This window comes from Laetiporus sulphureus (assembly GCF_001632365.1).
Source record: "Laetiporus sulphureus 93-53 unplaced genomic scaffold LAESUscaffold_54, whole genome shotgun sequence".
Classification (NCBI taxonomy): Eukaryota; Fungi; Basidiomycota; class Agaricomycetes; order Polyporales; family Laetiporaceae; genus Laetiporus; species Laetiporus sulphureus.
The window spans coordinates 221,551-240,911 of NW_024468563.1; the positions used below are offsets into that span (position 1 = coordinate 221,551).

Sequence of the window (19,361 nt, forward strand, 5' to 3'; positions counted from 1 at the left end):
TGAGCGGCGCCGTCGGCGGACGCAGAAGAATATGAAGAGCAGAATCGTGGCTGCAGCGAGGCCGACGATCAGGAAGACTCCGGCGACCGCACCCTTGTTACGGAAGAATCTGGAGAGAAAGGAAGGTCAGCTCCGACCTTGGAGCGTGTTTGACCGGAGGACAGATAGCGAGCAGTTACTCACTGAGACGTCGCAGTGGCATCGTTGTTGACGCTTATTGGCGTAGGATTTGCTACAACGATCGTCACGTAACTGGCCGCTCCGTTGCTCCCAGTGACCATGGACGTCTCCGTGATATATGAAGGGGCAGAGGTGACCGTCTGACCCTGACTGTTTGTGGTTGTGACGTAGACGGTACTCTGGAAGGTTGTGCTGTAGAATAGCTGAGATCAGCCAGTGCAAATTTCCAGTTTGCGATCGGTACTTACGTCGCTGTCACCTCCTGGCTGCTAGTTGACGAGCCCTGCGACGTCGGCCCACCACCACCACCAGTCCAACTCGTACTGGAGGACGTCGGCGTCGGCGTCGTGGAAGTTGTAGACGACGTCGTGGTGGTTGTGGTCGTTACTATAGCGGTGGGGGTTGTGGAGGTGGTGGACTGCTGGGAGGGTGTCGAGAAGCTTGAAGTATGCGAACTCGTGATGAAATCGGCATTCGATGGCGACGCCGAAGAAGAGGACGAGGACGAGGGCGAGGACGAATGTGAAGAAGGCGGAGGCTGAGAGGATGAAGTCACACTCGACGAAGTCGGAGTAGAGGATGGAGTGTCGGAAGAGGACGACGAAGTGGGTGACGTCGAGGTCGACTGCTGAGTAGACGATGCCGTCGACGACTCGGTGGACGATTCGGTGGTATGAGTAGTAGTCGATTCGGTTGAGGACTGGCTCGATGACGTCTCCTGCGAGGTCGTCGATGAAGAGGCCGGCGGAGTAGAAGATGTAACTTCATTATTTTGTGTACTTGCGGATGTCGCGCCGGCGGTAGACGACATGGCTGCTGACGTACTAACAGCTGCGGATGTAGCGGAACTGACCATAGGAAAATCGGCCCATGATGGTAAGAGACAAGAACCTCGCTACGGTGATTTACTTACGCAGCGGACGAGGCCTCGGTGGACGATTGTCCGGCCGAGGTTGATGCGACGGAGGAAGGTTCCTGCCTCGAGGACTGTTGAGTAGCAGAAGACGCGGGAATCGACGATTGAGTGGACTCGGTCGCCGGAGCAGACGAGGACATAGACTGGGAGCTATTAGCGGCAGATGTAGTGTCCGTGCGAGACGTATCCGACGTTGTTGAAGGCGTGCTTGTGGTCGTAACGGTAGCCGTGGAAGCAGAAGTAGCAATAGAGTTTGTAGCAGAAGTTACAGCGCCGGTCGAGGAGACACCCGTGGCGGATCCAGCCAGCGAAGTACCTGGGAAGGAGGAGGAAAACGGTGTGAACACGCGCAACTGATGCAGAGAGACAGAAAACCAATACGAAGCTGATCTGCCACGAAATGCAGCTCCGGTGTGGCAGTGACAAAATACGCGATCTCCACCACGAGAGGTACTCCAGAGGGGGATAGAAAAAACTAGACGCACTGGAGAGCCAGCGTCCAGGCGAGACAGGGCGAAGCCACAACACGAGGCGAAACGCGGGCAGGGGCCGCCGCTGGACATAGGACGCTCACTCACCTGCGCTGGTGGACGGACTATCACTCGATGTCTGGCGTCCGACGAGAATAGGAAGGCGAGCCATGGGAGCTAGAGGATACGAAGAACAAGAGAGAAGAACATGCTGGAAATAATAATAGCTGGCTGGTGAGCTGCGCCCACGCCCCCGACGCTATCGCTAACCTGAGCAGTGCCCCACTCCACGTGCGCTTCCTACTCCCTCCCCTTTCCCTTTCCTGGCCAGCGTCCTCGAAAAGCCTCCCAATTCACGGCTGCTGCATTCTGACATGGAGCCTCGAGCAAGTCATAACGAAGTCGGGCTTGAGAACAACGCTGCGAACTTGTATGCAACTCCTGGTATCTCCGCAGCCGCTATTACTTCATGCAAAGCGTCCTTCTTTTCGGTCGCGAAGACTTGATACCTAGCAGGCGGATCCGCAGTGGCTTGGTGCTCATCGCTAGGAGACCCCCGGGCGAAGGTGTCGTTTTCAGAGGACAGAGATCCAACTCGCGAAGCAGGAGTGATCAAGCGCGCCCAGCTGCTCTTCTAGGCTTGTTCTATACCATCCCTGGCCCCATCGACGTTAAACTTGTTCCGAGGCATCGAAAGTTCGACTACCTTATGCGCTGGGGGTGCTTACTCACACATCACCCGGTGGATCTCAACCTGCCTGGGCCGACTCTCAATGGTTTTTGCCTATACTTCAAAGCAACGTCGCTGCCCTCATCTCAAGTACCGCAGCCGAACCGCCACAGAAGCTCTACATTGGAGTACCAAGAAGCAGTGGCGATACCAGATTTCGCTGCTCTCATATAGATCTGTTGGAACCTCGCTGAATTCATTGGATATAACGATTCCTGTATCAGACAAGGACGGTCTGGATGAGTTTGGTGAGTGTATCAGCATTCATTGCATATGATGCTCTCACTCACACATCACCCGGTGGATCTCAAGCCAAATGAGCGACTCTCAATATTGGTTTTGCCTATACCTCAAAGCAACGTCGTCGTCCTCATGCCTAAGTACAGTAACCGAACAACCGCAGAAGTTCCGCGTTAGGGGAAGAAGCAGTGCCGATGCCAGATTTTACTGCTCGCATATAAGTCTTTGGGAACCTCGCCGAATCTCTTGGATATAACAATCCCCATATCAGAAGAGGACGATCTGGATGAACCCGATGAGTGTATTAGCATTCATTGCGTATACAGCCCCACCGTCTGAACGTGTTTAGCCTCATCTGCTTATCTCGCTGGTAGTACGTAGTACAAAGCCGCGATTCCTCACGGTACGTACATCAATTTCAGAATCCAAGGCCAGAAGCCTCTCCTTACCCGCTCTATTCAATGAAATGTCATCGGAACACCTCTGCGATATCTGTAACCCGACGCGTAGTATTGGGCCGCGCATTTGGCGCCGTATTCCCCGAAGCTTCACACGAAGAAAACCTCATTGTGAGCCTCGTTTTTGGTCTCTTATTTGTAGCATATACATCTGCCCTCGAGGACTGGGAGAATATTCGAGATCGCCATTAAATGTGACGAACTTCGCTTCCACTGGTAGATATTGCAAATGGACGCGTGTTGATGGTATAGAGTGACACATGACCGTGTTTCGATGGTGTCCGTCGACTTTTGAAAGTAAAGATGACCTTTCAAGCTATGACAGCTCGCTTATTCTCATCTTTTCAGTGTAGAAGTGGCGAAATTGTCTGAAGAGGATACTTGAATGATCGGGTCATGCTGGACTGAAATATCCTCCCGATGCTTTTCGTGCATGACAGGTACGCCCCGTCGATTACCGGTCCAACGTTCAGCATGCGAAATTCTTGAAGAGGGATGCTGCAGTGGGGACACAAGCGACATGACCCCTTATCGAGCCGCATACACTGGTCACAGAGTGCTAAAGAAGCACACTGCACTTGGACACGTCGCTGTCAGGAATATGCCCGCCGTTGAATGTCGTGCAATGTCGTGCCGGTAGCCCCATCGGAGGGTCACCTCTAGGCTGTACGCTATCGTACCCCACATGTGCAACGGCATACAATGGAGCATGATGCTATCGGAATACAGTACTATATATTGCATGGTTGCCAATATATTCCCTGTTACGCATATCGTGCGATGAGAGTTGCGATATATATATATACATTGACTCAGCATGCAGATACGAGCTATCTTAATACGTAAGTCAGCCTGATACCATGCCCTTCACTGGTCGCCGAAGCGGTCTTGACTGGCCTGAGCATCGCATGGAAGCAAACAGCGAGCGCGTACCCGCATACGCCGTGAACGAGATAGTCAGCAGATCGGCCGAACGCAGATTCGTGTTCCCTCGTTTGCGCCTGGCAGAAAGCACAGTCAGCTTCTCATGAGAAGGAGCCCGAATTCTTGCTCACATACAAGAGAAGCTGCTGACAAACACGTCGAAATGGGGTACGAGCGGAATGCTACCCCAGGGGGGGGAGGTTTGCTAACATGAGAGCGACGAGACCCGCCTCCGCTAGGCTATGAGTTATGGCAATCAATGGACTCGTGCAAGGGATATCGCACAGCACGGCAGCAAAGAGCCTCGTGTGTAGCAGGAAAGTTTGAAAGAGAGCATTCGGCCACACTGTTACACGGCGTGAATGAGAAAGCGTCTTGAGTTTCGGTGCGCGAAGCTTCAGGCGAAGGAGTGAGCCTCAGCCTCAGCCACGCACATCTCAGCCACCGACGCGTCACGCGAGATCCGATCGAGACTCTTAGCGTCTGCAAGTCACGTGACGCTCGATGCTGGCCACCACCTTCCTAACTTGGCCAGTGGCCACCACTGCCTCTCGCTTGCATACAGCTCAGACTTAAAAGATGCCTATGCAGAAACCGTTCGAGCGCGATCTTAAAACAACAATTGATGCCCTCATCTCCTGTTACAGGCTGGCGTATACCTCATAATGCTTGCACAAGTGCGTGAGCGCCGTCTCGCGAGTCGCGACTCTGGAGTCCGCGGGCTTGCAACCCGCTTGCGCGGATTTACAAACGCTGTTATTGTTTCTCACGCCTTACAGGAAGTGCAAGCTCATAACCCCCGAGGCCTTTCTTCCCGATGGTCCGTTCATGTACGTGAAGTGAAGCATCATGTATCGACATGCAATTCAGGTGAGCTTTGAGTCAAAGTGACTCAAAATAAGGTCCGTTATCTTGTGTGGCGTCATACTGAAGCACGTCCGACGCGACTTAGGACAGGGGGACATATGAATGAGGTTACAATGAAACCTACTCCGACATCCTATCGTATGATCGTCTGTGCTTGCACTTGACCGGGCGCCGGTCGGAGAAGATTGTGTACAAGACTCGTCCCGTACTCTTCAGCGCAAGTGGACGTTCACTACAGGCTCTGCTCAGTCAGGGGAGTTCGACGTGTGAGTTCCGAAGTCGTTCATTATCGAGCGCCTTTCCTGGACTCATGAAAAGAGTACATCTATCTCTGCATGTTTGCCAGTCCGGAACTTCCTTGCCTGAAATGATCAGCATGTGCATCCCGATTACCGTTCACACCAAAAACGACCAGTTCCGTGAACGGGCACATCGTCCCTGGCTGAGATGGAGCTGGTATCAGCGCTTGAGTCGATGTGCTGGACTCGCCCTTCGAACTTTAATCATTAAGCATGCCTGTAAGTGTAGGAACGGCTAGCGGTACACTGCGGACGATCATGGACTCACTATATCTCTTTGCAGGTGCGTGCATTGTTGCCGAACTATCGTACGAAAATGTGACCGAAAACGAGGCTGCGTGTCATTCGAACGATGATCTCTGTCTAGTTTCACGTCGATCACGGTCTGTAAGATCCGTTCACATTCTTCCTCGCGGATCTGAGCCACATGCAGGCATCCCTTAATAAGAGCGAACGTGCCGTCCACAATACACATGGTATCAGTAAGTTCTGAACGTTAATATGCGGTTGACTACGCAGGCGAAGTTGAACGTCACTCTAGCTGCGATGGCAGTCTCTGACGTTCTGCAAGTTGTACTGGCCTTGGGCTTCACAGGTTGTCTGTTGGTGAGAGTGTTGATCTCCGAACGACGAATGAGAGCTGATTTGCCTTCTTAAAGCACGGCACCGAGTGCTATTTAGGCTCAGGCTGACGTGCCAGTGATTCTAACTGTTGGGGAAATTCCGCACTCAAAGACCCTCGAAGCAGGGCATGGCATACGGGGCCCGAAGCCATCCTCTATGCCGCGTGTTTTCAAAGGGCCCGTATATGTGCCGTACTTGACACTCTTCCAATACAAGAATCCATGCGGGAGCCATGGATCCCCGAGCGCTCGGAACAACCCTCTCAAAGAGAAAAACCGTCCTTGGTTGTCAAACCCGGTTTCCAGTTGACAGCAAACGGCAATGCTGAGTCGACGGCATCTCGACTAGACAAGATGACGCGCGTCGTCGAGCTGACCTTTCACGCAGTACGTATTGTATGACACTCGATGACCTGATGTATCATGGACTCCAACCATAACGGACGAGGCCAGCTGATTGTCTGCCCTGTGCCCAATTTTTGGCCCGCACATCTTTCACGAAAGAGTTCACCTTTGGATAGTGCCCATCATGAAAAATCTTACAGAGGCCAGCCGTTGCGTCCTCTGCGCTGCAGAAGTGTTAACGGAGACTGTTGAGTCATCCTACCTCACGATCGTTCGGACGTTTCACATCCATGGTCCTACATATATATCATCACTAATGTCAAACCTACTCACTCTCCCTCCATAGGCCGTACTCGCGCAATCCTCGACAACGCTATGCTGCTTTCCCTACTTTTGTTCCTGTTCCTTCAACGTATATGCCAATTCACCAATGCCGCACCCATCCCAGACCTCGACAGCATAGTCAATGTCTCCCCGTATTGCCACGACTGCAGAACGCCGAAACGCATGGTATACGGCTGTGTCGTGACAATCTTCGCATGCATATGGGGTGCCATCCATCCAGACATGCCCGATCCAAGTGAATTCAGAAGCCGGCAGCTTCTACGTCGCATGGGGTTTGCTCTTTGTGCGCTTATTGCTCCAGAATTGTACGTTTGGATAGCGGCTCGTCAGTGGGTGGCTACGCGTCAGTTATGGAAGAAATACGGAGGAGAATGTGGGTCTTTCTATGCATCTATTGGCATCGGGAACTAATACTTGCACTAGGGCCGGATTGGACGCACACCCATGGATTCTTCTTGCTCATGGGGTGCTTCGCTGTCCGTAAAGAGGGGCAGCCGCATCAGCTATTTCCTAAGGAGTTCTCCGAGAAGCTGGAGAAGAATGAAATCGTATTTCGTGACACAACCAAAGAAGAAATACATGACAGGAGTAAGGCAAACTTCTTGTCCAAGGCTGTGATCATGCTTCAGATGGGCTGGTTCATGTTACAAATCATTGCTCGACAGCCCGAAGGTCTAGTGACATCCCCGCTGGAGTTTGTCACCCTCGCCTTCACGTTGATGACCCTCACGATGTATTTTTTCTGGTTCCACAAGCCGCTGGACGTCACTCGTCCTGTGATTCTTCGTTGTCAGCCACCGCAAGGGCATACGAAGGTTTCCTCCGACGATGAAGGGAATGTAACTGAAAAGGGACCGGTCGTCGGACCATCTAGTCCTGTCAGTAAGGATCTTACCAATAAAAAGGAACGCGTTCGAGATTCTGCGGTAGTAGAAATGGTGAGTCGAGCCTCTTCATGATCTTCGGTCTCAGTTAAGACATTTGAGCTCATCGTCGGGGCGATTGAACTATATCATAGGATGAAAAAGCGAAGCCTGCGACGCGCTCGATAGGGCCTGCACATGTTCGTTCCCTCGTCGATGAGGGTGAAATTGATCGTGTCGGACACCAGGACCGCACCATGGATGACATGGGCCCCTCGACAACAGTCCCATCTGGGGATCCTCGCAGTCTCGTTATCAAACGCGGAGGTAGCTCGATAATCCGCGTTAATAGTAGGAGAAATCGAGGTACGAAGTTGCTATTCTGCACGCGTTACATCGTACAATCCTGACGCTATCGTATGTTCAACAGGTTCATTCCTGATCCATGCACTCCGTGAAAGGATAGATACGATCACACAGGACCTCGAACAGCTGTTCGAGGAATTAAAGACGGTGACCCGCCGCTCTGTCACTCGGGTTCTTGAGGCGAAGAATGTCCCTTATCCTCTCCGCATCTTCGTTCTACCATTTTTCACCCCAATCAACGTCACGATCAATATAGCGTACCACCTAACAGATACCTGGTGGCACACAGATCGGGTTGTCCCAAAGTCGAGAAAAACGTACGGCAGGAGAACTTAACCCTCGCCATGGCTGTTGTCAGTGCTACTGTCTTCGGGCTCGTTGATTACAGGGTGTGGTCTCACGATTTCCAGAACAAGGGCGAGAAGATTGTCCGGAAGGCGGCATCGCTGGCAATCACGTGCATTCCAACTCTCTCGTTCACGGCGTGGCTTCTGTGCAAAAAGTGGAAGCACGAGCATATCAAGACCATACTATGCGAATCTCTGCTTGTGCCATTATATGTAGCGGCTTGAATTATGCTGTTGGTTATCGCATGCATATCTATGCGCCGTCTTCCTGCGTCCGCTTACAAGATTGTCTCTTGGAGCGAGTTCATACCGCATTTCTGAGAGTCGATGATAGCATGCTGTACGAGCAGCCTCGGTGTTTGGACAGCTCTCATCGTCAATGGACTGTATATGTATATTCGGGCTGGATCCGACGTATCATATACCAACTGTACTTATTCACGACTTGGATGCTCTTTAGCTACGGAGCGTCGCGCTCTGCCGCCGTCTATGGGGCCGGGGCACATATTTTGTCGAGTAGCGAGGTTCTTCAATTGCAGACATTCATCAGTGCCACTACAGCATACATTTGACATACTCTCCTTTGTAGCTGCCATCGTGTCACCTGCTTATCCGAAAATACCCTTTTTCAGCCTCACAACCACAAAACCCTCTAACGGTTCATGCTTCTTGGTTGTCTGCGTCCTCAACCTCAAAGGCACAGCAGAACGTATCACGGTCAAGAAGTATGAGGCCCCGTCCATCCGGAGCCCAGCGGATAGAATGTGTCGAGAACCTTTCTGCAACAAACAGCACATTAGCAACGGACTCTCGAGACTCTCGACACAAACGAGCACGGGCGAGACAAACGTGTGAAGCACGTACCCGCAGGCACACCGACGCACTCGGCAACCGCCTCTCCCCCGTCGGCGTCTCCGTCCCGCCGTCCCTCGCTCACCCACTCGTCACTCCACAGATAGACCGCGCCGCCGCCCGTGCACATCGCCAAGCTTCCCTTCCGCACAGGATTCCATTGCGCACAGCCCACCGCTGCCGCATGCACCAGCACAGTGTGCAGCGTGGGGCGCAAATTGGCACCTTCGCGCGACGCAGCCGATGTCAATGACTTGATCCCGGGAAACTTGTAAAGCCAGGTTGTGTTCGGCGCGCCGGCGTAGCGCACCATTAGGTATGACCCATCTGCGTTCCATGCGAGGTAGTCGCCTGGATTTGCCTTTGCGGTGCCGAGCTCTGGAGGGGGCTTTGACCGGTCGCGAGGAGAAAGGGTTAGCGAATGTGGCGCTTGGATGCGCTCGTCTACACGGAGAGGAGATGAGCATCCCGGCCGAGTGTACGGCATCAAAAGGTTACTTACATGAGAGGAAGCCACGGCCGTGCGTTGCCTCTAGCCATTTGTCAGGTTCATGCCAGATTGTCTGCGAAGATGACATGCACATGTCAGATTTTCAGAGCGATCGCGAACACATCGGAGTACTCACCACACCCGAGGGCACCTTGCTCTGCAACTCGAACACTGCGATGGGACCCCATGTTAGGTTCTCCAGCACATGCATCTGTCACAGATTACTTTGATTGTGGCATCGCTCGTCTGGTGGGCCGCTACGGAAGCCGCACCACTTACCTTGTCATCCCACCCGAGTACTGCAAGGAATAATCCGGCCGGATGCCACGCAGTCGCACGCACACCGAACCCCGGGTCGCGTTCAGGGGCGAACGTCCCCTGCAAGTTCCCAGCAAGGCTCAAGACGTGGACTTTGAACTGTTCCACCAGGTAAGCGAGCCACAATAAACGAGAAGACGAGAGAAAAGACCTGCCTCCAGAGGCCCTTCGCACACAGCTATGTAGTTCCCCGTGGGAGATAGCGACAGAATGGACAGCGAAGACGTGGGGATGGGGAAATGCTGCGTGCCTGGTGGTCAGCTCGTACGTGTGCATCCAGCACCGGATACACGAGACGTACCCTGACGAGACGATACGCTGCCTCGGCATCGTATATACCGACAGTATCCCGCGACTTGTGCCGTTCCGCAAGGACGAGGTAGTGTCCGTCAGAACGGAACGCATACCCTACTCAGGATCGTCAACGACCGAGGCCAGAGCTGTGACAAAGCAGCTTACCGCGTTCGATCTGCGCAGGAAACTGGATGTAAGTTGCAGAACCGGTCACGAGCGACCATAGAGTGAGCCTTAGCTACAATTGCCGTACACATTCAGCGATTGTGTCAGTCAGAGTTGAATTGTGGGACATACCCCCCACTCGCTCCAGCAAACAATCGTACGCCCATCCGGGGCCCATTCTGCCTTAACAAGCCCCTCGGCACCAGTTTCGATGCGCGCTCTCCAGTCCTCGTCGCGCATCTTGAATACCTCGACAACACCTCGCTTCGAGCATGCGCCAAAGATGTATTCCGAATCACTTGACCACCCCGCGTGCGTGATGCTTGACTCAATCGAGCTCGCAAGTGATTCCGCTGCTCCTCTGCTGGCAGCCAGTCTGTTCCTGGTGCTGGCCGCCACTTTGTTGCTGGGTGGCTTGCTTGAAGTGGACTGCATGAGCTGAGACATTGTGGCGGAAGGTGCATCTTCGAGAGCCCACGAGCGTGTAATCTGGAACGAGTCGGAGCGGCGAACGATGAGGTGGTCTTGGATCGCAGTCAGTAAGAAGTGCGCGCCGGGAGAGAAAACTACAAGTGATGTGGATTGTTTATAGATCTCGGTGAAATCCATTCGCCAATGGGTATGTGAGCTCCGCTCGCGCAAAGAAGCTCGAGAACGAGGTAGACGTTATATATAACCAGAGATACTGCACAGCACTATGCACAAAACAGGTTGCCTTGAGATGGAGCAAGACGTTGGTGCATTGGCAGGTACGAAACGCGAGGCAGCCGGTGACCTTGAGCTGCAATGCGCTGCCGGTATTCCGAGCTGCGAAGATGCAAGATGCAGTGGCGACACAGAGAGAAAGATACGAGGAGAAACCGGTCAAATACGAGTTCTCGCCAGCACGGAAGTCTCCGACTCAGTACGACGCGTCTGTGGCGCGTGAATGCGCCATAAGTAACTGTTATAAGGATTAAATATCAAATGACTAAGTGAAGTGAAATTGTTAAGCATCACTCTAGCAACGACACCACATTGTCACCTTGCCTGAATGATCCTGCCGCCTCAATTATCCTCGCAGAACACTGCCATTGCAAAGTCAACTTGACCGACAATGTCACGTCAGAAAGATGGTGAAATACCTTCGCTCGAAGAATTGAGTACGATACAGTCTTCCAAGCTCGAGCAAGCTGACGCTCGCCAACGGTGTGTCTCTGCCCACCCTGACTGTATCATTATCCATACTTACCACGATCATATTGCGTGTAGTACACATCAGGTCAGAGCCTTTGCTTCAAATCTCGCTCAACAAAATGATGTAATGTCATATAGCTCAAGCATCTTAAGGGGTTGATCAAGGCAGCCGATACGGCTGCGACTCAAGCTGAGCGGCGGGACCGGAATGCCCGCATCGCGATCAACCGTCTTCCCGCCGAGGTGCTCGAGGAGATATTTGTGATGAGCTGCACCGTCAAGCTAGCTGGATATAAATTCTGGCGCTATCAATACAACGACATAATCACCGTCTGGAACCCCATTTGGATTCATACGGGCGGAGCAGTGCGTCTCATGCGTGTCTGCCATCATTGGAATGAGATCGCCTTGGGAACCCGGGAGCTCTGGAATTCTGTTGAAACATATTGCGGTGATAGAGATCACGTCTCGCTGGCGAGGTCCATTCGAGGCCCGCTCAAGGTGCTGGCTTGCGGTGAGCCCCAATATGCTGTTGCGCACGCTCTCCAAAATGCGCAGCATTCATCCCGAATCCAAGAGTTGTACTGGACGCGCCCTACATATTGCAAGAGCAGAAACTATCTCGGGATGCCCGCGCCGTCACTGAGGTCTCTCGCGTTGCAAGGTGACTGGAGTCGTACGCAGGATGGATCATTCAATCTCTTCGACAACCACACCCCGTGTCTGGAACGCCTGTCACTATCAGCTGTGAATTGGCTGCCCAGCAATGCATTCGCCAAACTGACATTCTTGGCTCTCAACAAATGCAATGCACCTAAAGCTCCCATCAAATTACGCTGCTTGCTTGCTGGAACACCGAATCTGGTCGATCTCATCCTACGAAATGTATCTGACAACAGCTACCGGCATATTCGAGTGGAAATTGAGGCCGCGGGCATGAAGCCTGTGTCGCTCACTCGGTTGCGCCGTTTACTGATCGCGAATATGTGGGCCGACGATATCGATTATGTCTTTTGGGACGCTCGGCTAAACGGAGACGTGTCCGTCTCGATCAAACGTATGAAAAGGCATGGTGACGGGAATCAAGTTTTGGACTTGTTATCCACCTGGTCATTGAATGTCCTGAAGCAACCCAAAGAGCTGGATTTCCAGTCGGACATCGTCATCGTCGCTGGAGCCTCTTCCAGTCTCCGTTTTCAAGTCGAGGAAAGCATGTCCCTCGAGGATTGGACCGGACTTAACTGGCCATGGATCCTCACCCTTTCCAGCATCTCTCAGCTGTACGTGTTTGAGCTGTTTGGGTGTGATCCGTGCAGGGGGTCCGATCTCGAACATATGCGTGCCTTTCTTAGGCAGATGACCGCGCTTGAAACACTGTCCGTCGACATCGAGGTCCTCACGAAGATCGTCGATGCACTCACACTCTTCCGAGACCCGATCGACCCGCCTCTCTGTCCCGCACTGACGACGCTCCGTATCGCCATCCGTCGAGATAGTGACTGTAACATCATCCTGGATTTGGTCCTCCCGCACCGTGCGCAGCTTGGCATCAGACACCTTTATATCGGGCTGGTCGATCCTCCGAGTGGATGCTGGAGACCTCTTCAAGCTGTGAAGGACCAACTGCATGCCAATTTCGAGTCGGTGAAATTTGACTCCCTGTGGTGTGATAAGGCGTACAGCATCAATTTGCCGCTGGTTTGCGATGAGGAGGCGCATGCTTTGTGGCCGCCCTGGCTTTAGATGTTAGCCTTGTAGACGAGAGGTGACATGGATTTGCGCAGTGAGCCTGACCAAACATGCGCTCACGTCCGAAGGGTTCTCGTCTCGGTCGCTCATCGACGCTCATCGCTCGTCACCAGTTATCCCGGGGGGCATCGTTAGAGGGGAAAATATGTATATAATGCTACAGCAGATGTCAATCTTTGTCTATGCGAATGGCGAGAGGCGCTATGGTCGGTGCGCTGATACCGATTGATGTCTGTAGAGTCAGAGGCAGTAATTGTGTTCTTTATGGCAGATCAGGAACGCGCAACAACGGACAGCATCTCCCTGAAACCCGCATCTCCAGCGTTGCGATACACGATAATGCCAGAGCCGCACTGAGGCATTAATGTGCAGATGCGTGCGGAGCCAACAACGAATTCATCTGCTCGATCTTGACATAACGCATCTGAGGATATCACGCGTTTCTCCACAGGCCATTTTCGAGCAATCGTATCCCCCTGCAGGAGATCTTAGTACCTGTATGTCCAATGGCAGGCAAAACGCCGACTTCACTATGGCACATCTCGTGCGTCGCTCGCTCATGCTCTCCCCGCTGTCGGGCACTGAGGAGGTCATCTTGGAGAATGCCGTCCCGCAGGCCGAGCTCAGCGTGGAAGATCATCCAATAAACAGCCGCAAGATCACGCTAATCTCCCGCCTGCCGGCGTTCGTGAAGTGGATGCGAAGTCGAGCTGCATTTCGCCGTGCAGAGTACTTGACTGCACCTCTCGCGAGGAATGTAGATGCGCTGTTCCTACATGAGCTGCCTGCTACAAGTCGCTTGTTGGCGTTAGTCTTCTCAAACACAACGTCCAAGCGGTGGTCCTGCTGCTTGAAGCACATCCCGAACCAGCGCCAACCTGCCTCCAATTCAACCCACATATTGTACTGGACTCACGTCTAATCCTGTTAGCGGCTGACATGCCACTTATGCACATGAATGCTGAGGCGACTGGCCACGACACGTCGACGGAAGCGGAGACGAGACGAGGATGGAAGTCCGATACTGGTGCTAGCTGCTGAAGGCGAGCCACGCTCCACCGTCGGACTGGTGTTCTGCGCCGATGCTAGCTTTTGTGAGTCACTCGCAGACTATTCGAGCTTTATCGCTGGTGGTTGAGGTGCTAACTGGTCTCTTCTGACGATGATGGCGGAAGCCGAGGTCTGCGTCCGATGGCATCTTGATATTCAAACTGGAGGTTGTCTTGGCTTCACCTGCTCGAATGCATATGTGGAGCACGCATAAGTGGCAGATGAACTGTTACCCATTCTGAGTTTTGCACTCATTTTCGTTCTGTGTATTCGTCAATCATGGATCTTCTATGAGTGTACTTCGGCAGATCCAACTTGTGTAGACCATACTCACTTGACACTACACTATCAGCTCCCGCTGAAATTTAACAACTACTTTTGAGTGCGTATCTCTCGCTATACCATTCTCTTCTATACGTTTCGCATAGTCGTTGCATCGTCGACGGGGCGGCTTTCTAGTATGAACCACATACTGCAGCGGCACGTGGAGCTTATCTCAAAGGAAGACAAAGGAATATCAGTTTTGAGTGAGGCTAGCGGGTTCGCATGTTGCACGACGACTGAGGGAAGTTGGCAAGGCTCATCATCTCGCCATACGCTTCAGCAGCGCGTTATTTTTAGACGTTACTAAAACCGCACGTGCCACCGTCACATCGCGTCCGTGACTGAGTCGACGCTGGACGCGCACGATCGTCACGTCCGTACGCGGTCCGCTTCTCGCCCCGCTGCCTAGCTTCAGCCGCTCTGCGCTCTGTCGTAGGCAGCCTATCCCGCTGACAGCCGTTGTGTCTGTTGTAAGCAATTTTCTTCACAATTATTGATCAGACAGATTTTGCTCACGATGTCATGACAGACACTGTCCACGGGGCTGCCATTCTCCCACGCGGCAATGGTAACTACACAGCGATGACACATAATTACATATATAAGTAAGAGCTGGTGTAATCATGCCGGCTGAGTATGTGATACACGGTAAGTCCCACAGTGAAGCATGGTATGACATAGTACCTATCAGCTAGACTATAAGTGCTCGACAGCAAATATTCAAAGTGAGATAGCAAATAACCGAACTGACGAAACAAGGGACCCCTCAAGTCGCATGCGCACTCCCACACAGACATCTGGTACCAGGGGGAGCCAGTACAGCCTGCCATCTGCCATTCAGAGTGCCATCGGGGGCGAAGTACGAGCTTTTGCTGTCATCAGAACGACAGGTCAGTCACTCCGAAGCGCACCCCTAATCCACAAACGCTGAGACGTACTTCATCTGTAGATGGCTGAAACAAGCCAGCACCGGCGCAGAAAACACGCCCGACGGCGCCATATGCTTCGTCTGAAGCGGCCAACATAGCGGCTTCTTCGCCCTTTCTCCAGTAGTCGTGTGGCAAGTGTTCTCCCTCGGAGTCCCCGAACTCGCTGGCACAGAGTTCGCCGCTGGTAATACTGTCAGACGCGAGTCCAGTGCGGTCGGCGGGCTAGGGTGGACGAGCAGCACAGTGGCTTGCCACTGGTCCGGGATGAACGTCCAACGCGACGACGGCGACTTGCACTCGGCCTCCGTCGGGTTCCAGAAGATCAGTGCCCACAAGCGACCTGAGTCACGCATGCCACCTGTCAGCAACGCACTCATACTTCCCGCCGACGCCCTGCATGAGCAAAGAGACGCACCGACTTACCCCGCGCAATGAACTGTAGCTCTATCCTCCGTACTACCCACATCCGCTTCGCGAACATCGGCACGCGGAAGCACACCACGAACCTGTGTTCGTCCGCTAGGTCGTCCTCCACGTCGAGCTGATCGGGTGGAGCAGCACTCCCCAAGAGGATCTCTTCCGTACCCGAGAGCGGGGAGAGCACAGGCGAGCCGCGCACATATTCAAAATGCACCTGGTCCGCCGTCTGCAAGCACGCGAGGCCGAACTCGGCACGTATTTGATCTGTGAGCGGGGCTGCTAGCTCGAGGAGCCTCACAACAAGGTCACACTCCGCACTCTTCTCGCTGTTGGACGACCCTTGGACTTCTTCAGTGCGCGATTGTTTAAGGACGGCCCAATAGATAAATGTGTGATCTCCCAGAATGCGTTCTTGCAGGATCGAGCGAAATGAGCCAGCGTTCATTCTGCAGGCATCCGCGCAATGATCAAGCACGCTCCAAGCATTATCGTCGATTTCACGCCGTTTGGCTAAATCCTTCAGGATATCTATCACGGCCATCTTCAGCTCCGCATTTTGCAAGGAGGAACGGCGCGGAAAGAAGCTGAATATGCTCGTGCGCCTGTTCGATGGAGGATACACAAATTTTCGTAGCGAAGCAGGAATAGTCTTATGTGGTGTGCACTTCTCCTCGTCGAGAGAGCCTCGATCCGAGAGTGTGTCGTACGCGGGAGGTTTGTCTTTCAATGGCTCCGATGTGGCGTGTTCAGCCATCGGTATATCAGTCAGTGATATCTCTGTTTAAGGTGTCAATCGTCTACAATCTTTCCTGTGCAGTCATGGACTCCGTACCTAACGTGAATGCAGACTCGGACTCGCCGCCAAGAGAGATCAGTACCTGAGCGGCTGCTGAATTCGCTCGATGTGGCTGCAAGCTCGACCTCTTGTACACGGCCGCAGACTAACTCTGTGGCTTGCCTCGATAGCAAATCGATGCGGGAGTAAATACGATCTTGAGTTTCAGGTCATCTTGAGGCTGTATGATGATGGGCGGCCCGGGGCGCTCGGCACCAGTCTGAGTGTGGCGCGCCCAGTCCGTATATCAGACCTGGCCAATCATTGAGTATGCCTAGATGTCAAAAATTAAAACAGTTCCAAGTGTGAATCAAATGTCAGAAGGAGTCTGTCCTACATCTAAAACTGAGACGAATCACTGTCTCTGAATATTAATGAATACCCACGGGAAAGGTGATAACTGCAGTGTCTTCACACGCCACAGACGCGCCATACCTTCAAGACACTGCCATGGTTTTGGACGTCTTAACTGCTCCACTTTGCGGCTTTCCTAGCAGGAAAAAAGAACCACTGACCTTGAGCAAAGTGGAGGGGTACATTGTAGCATCGCCACGGCGGGGCACTCTTGTAAGTTCGTGGCCACAATGCCACATGGCACATGTTGATGGCCACGATAGCACCACGTGGAGCTGAGCATCGTGACCTCAGTATCTAATCACGTGACAAGTACAGCGCGTCGCAGCGCATCTGGGCCGATTTCCCCGGCAAGGGCTTTCGATTGTTTTACTTTGCCTCTAACGATCAAAAACCCGCGCTTGGGCTTCAATTCTACGCCGTTTCCCAGCTCTCCTTGTGAGAAAAACTCTGTTATGGCCTGCTGCTCACAGGCGAGTGACGGGAGCTTGCCGTCCTGGTGACAATTCTGGCTTTGAAATCTGCGGACAACTCAGAGACCACGATCGCTGCAGAATGGTTCAAAGGTCTAAAGCGCGAATCTCTGTGGGGATGTGTCGGCAGCTTGATGCCACATGCAATACAATATGGTGGCCCTTCCACGGCGCGGTAGGAACTCCACAGTGAGTTCATTATGTTTAATCTTGAGCTACTCATTGATATCTACGCAAGATGATCCCGGCTTGGCGAGCTTAGAGACGGGCTCATGTGATAACGGCTTGCGTGTGACCAACGATGATGATGCAGTGTCATGGTCTGGTCTGTGGTATTTCAGTACATGTCAAGCTTTCGGGGCGATTGGACGACTGAGAAATATATAACTTCTCTTTCAAACGACCGATGTGCGCGAGTCAGATACCATTTCCAAGATCATCCAGCCAAGTCTGGTCATGCATGCAAGCGGAAGACATTGCAAAAAGAATGTTCGCGTCCATCGCTCTCTCAAGAGCAAACGGCATCAGCATTGCATCCTCGGTACACGTAACGCGAAACACGAAGACCGCAATGAGACAGAAAGCTCCCAATCCACGTGCAGTTGATTGTTGCAGAATGTTCGAGCACCAGGCAAACCGGAACAGAAGACGTAGCCAATGTCGCATCATCGTCTAGCATGTTATGACATAGGGATTGGGCAATTCATGGGGCGAAACCGCATGCCCTATGCGAACAGCAGCAACAATGTTGTGGGAATGTAGGAAATAAGAAGCTCGACATCAAGGATCAAGCACGAAGATATCAATATGGAATCCACGATGCCATACTAGACTGACAATGAGCGATGTCTACTTGTCACATAAGAAGAAAAACCGCGTAAACCAGGTTACAGCAAAGTTTGCCCGCCGACGCTCACCTCGAAGGCAGCGCAGCCGAGGAAAGCCCTGCAGCCTGACAAAGCCCAGCATGGCACTCACCCGCTCGTTTCTAACCGCAATTTACATCTAAAACGTCTGGCATCAAGCCCTTGGCCGGCTCGTGACGATATGTCTGATAAAGCGGCCGTCTGATCGAAACCACAATGCACTGCAGTAAACGAGCATTGATCAGCCGTCCATCGGCGCGAGAAGACAAAATACACAGTTATCGCGGAGATTCCGGATTTTTTCAGCGACGATGATGCGAGCGAGATAATCTACACCTTCTATGAGTCGGTTACAAGGCGAGGAGCACGTATAAGTGACGACGAACCATTAAACTTGGAATGACGTGTCAGACGAAACGATCTCAATCCCTTCCCCCCACATGTATCCATCAAGCTTCCAATCGAGGTTGACAATGACAAGCATTACCCAGAAGTCCCACGAGATATCATTTCAGCCGGAGACATTAGTGTAGACGGCCATCGCTCAGGAGAGGCTCGGCAAAACAAGTGGAGAAGTCAGTAAGGCAGCTACGCACGATTTGAACAAACGGGTGGCTCCGCATCGATAAGAACTAGTCCCCTTCCTGGAAGCTTGAATGCTGGCAAGGCAATCATGAAATAGGACGCTACAGTGGATACAATTAGTCCATCAGGCAGGCGTTGACTCAAGGTTGCCATCGGGAAAGGCGGAGCTCGTAAAGGATGTGGCTGCCGAGGCTGTGCACCAGTCGCGCGATCGGCGATGCGAGGCATTCGGCTTGTATCTTCGAGTAGTGTAGGACGGGTGCAGGACGGGTCCGTAGGTCGTAGATCGTCCAGGGCTGCTCTTCCCGTAGGCGAGACAAGAGCCCACGGGAAAAATGCATGGAACAGGGGGATTTAACCCGTTTGCATACGGTAAGTCGGCGTTGGAGCGGCGCACAACTAGACGACGCGACAACCTTATTATGTTCCCGCGGCACCTCCGCATCCCCTCGCAACTTGAAATACTCCCGCGAACAATGTCGCGCGGCTGTCCCCACTCACTCGCTGC

At 52.8% G+C, this 19,361-nt stretch overlaps 6 protein-coding genes across 6 annotated transcripts in view; 3 read left to right on the plus strand and 3 right to left on the minus strand.

The window, feature by feature from the left end:
* The window catches only part of LAESUDRAFT_730813 (uncharacterized protein), a 3,021-nt gene extending 1,241 nt beyond the window's left edge, over window positions 1-1,780 (minus strand). Inside the window, exons 1-5 of the mRNA XM_040909908.1 lie at window positions 1,675-1,780; window positions 1,094-1,412; window positions 429-1,028; window positions 184-372; window positions 22-109 (exon numbers count right to left, since the gene is read on the minus strand). Of these exons, the coding sequence (XP_040759649.1) occupies window positions 22-109; window positions 184-372; window positions 429-1,028; window positions 1,094-1,412; window positions 1,675-1,738 (1,260 nt within the window). The 5' untranslated portion in view covers window positions 1,739-1,780. The remainder of the gene's footprint in view (window positions 1-21; window positions 110-183; window positions 373-428; window positions 1,029-1,093; window positions 1,413-1,674) is intronic.
* Window positions 1,781-6,427: 4,647 nt separating this feature from the next.
* Window positions 6,428-7,356, plus strand: LAESUDRAFT_663022 (uncharacterized protein; the record flags this gene model as incomplete). Its single annotated transcript, XM_040905036.1, has 2 exons — window positions 6,428-6,770; window positions 6,821-7,356. 2 exons carry the CDS (start codon window positions 6,428-6,430, stop codon window positions 7,354-7,356), a joined length of 879 nt encoding a protein of 292 aa, XP_040759650.1.
* A 1,014-nt stretch (window positions 7,357-8,370) lies between these two features.
* LAESUDRAFT_730821 (YVTN repeat-like/Quino protein amine dehydrogenase) lies at window positions 8,371-10,973 on the minus strand. The gene is made up of 9 exons (XM_040909909.1): window positions 10,225-10,973; window positions 10,093-10,165; window positions 9,935-10,041; window positions 9,789-9,875; window positions 9,595-9,732; window positions 9,452-9,526; window positions 9,328-9,388; window positions 8,838-9,269; window positions 8,371-8,752 (listed from the first exon to the last, which is right to left on the minus strand). Exons 1-9 carry the CDS (start codon window positions 10,699-10,701, stop codon window positions 8,634-8,636), a joined length of 1,569 nt encoding a protein of 522 aa, XP_040759651.1. The 5' UTR covers window positions 10,702-10,973; the 3' UTR covers window positions 8,371-8,633.
* A 215-nt stretch (window positions 10,974-11,188) lies between these two features.
* LAESUDRAFT_763347 (uncharacterized protein) lies at window positions 11,189-13,011 on the plus strand (the record flags this gene model as incomplete). Its single annotated transcript, XM_040913240.1, has 3 exons — window positions 11,189-11,280; window positions 11,344-11,353; window positions 11,407-13,011. 3 exons carry the CDS (start codon window positions 11,189-11,191, stop codon window positions 13,009-13,011), a joined length of 1,707 nt encoding a protein of 568 aa, XP_040759652.1.
* A 538-nt stretch (window positions 13,012-13,549) lies between these two features.
* On the plus strand, window positions 13,550-13,939 carry LAESUDRAFT_763348 (uncharacterized protein; the record flags this gene model as incomplete). Its single annotated transcript, XM_040913241.1, has 1 exon — window positions 13,550-13,939. One exon carries the CDS (start codon window positions 13,550-13,552, stop codon window positions 13,937-13,939), a length of 390 nt encoding a protein of 129 aa, XP_040759653.1.
* A 1,139-nt stretch (window positions 13,940-15,078) lies between these two features.
* Window positions 15,079-16,780, minus strand: LAESUDRAFT_449331 (uncharacterized protein). The gene is made up of 4 exons (XM_040902502.1): window positions 16,573-16,780; window positions 15,744-16,517; window positions 15,330-15,660; window positions 15,079-15,263 (listed from the first exon to the last, which is right to left on the minus strand). The coding sequence occupies exons 2-4, from the start codon at window positions 16,492-16,494 to the stop codon at window positions 15,158-15,160; spliced, it is 1,188 nt and encodes a 395-aa protein (XP_040759654.1). The 5' UTR covers window positions 16,495-16,517; window positions 16,573-16,780; the 3' UTR covers window positions 15,079-15,157.
* Between the last annotated feature and the right edge of the window lie 2,581 nt (window positions 16,781-19,361).

What these genes read in the sequence shown, in the direction of transcription:
- LAESUDRAFT_730821 (XM_040909909.1), bottom strand. Translation starts at nt 10,701, where the DNA reads ATGGATTTCACCGAGATCTATAAACAATCCACATCACTTGTAGTTTTC. An exon ending in TTTGCTGGAGCGAGTGGGGG is followed by an intron (nt 10,166 to 10,224) that starts GTATGTCCCACA and finishes CGGCAATTGTAG; the next exon opens with CTAAGGCTCACTCTATGGTC. An exon ending in GTGCGTCGGTGTGCCTGCGG is followed by an intron (nt 8,753 to 8,837) that starts GTACGTGCTTCA and finishes TGTTTGTTGCAG; the next exon opens with AAAGGTTCTCGACACATTCT.
- LAESUDRAFT_449331 (XM_040902502.1), bottom strand. Translation starts at nt 16,494, where the DNA reads ATGGCTGAACACGCCACATCGGAGCCATTGAAAGACAAACCTCCCGCG. An exon ending in GCTACAGTTCATTGCGCGGG is followed by an intron (nt 15,661 to 15,743) that starts GTAAGTCGGTGC and finishes TGCGTGACTCAG; the next exon opens with GTCGCTTGTGGGCACTGATC. An exon ending in TTCAGCCATCTACAGATGAA is followed by an intron (nt 15,264 to 15,329) that starts GTACGTCTCAGC and finishes TTCTGATGACAG; the next exon opens with CAAAAGCTCGTACTTCGCCC.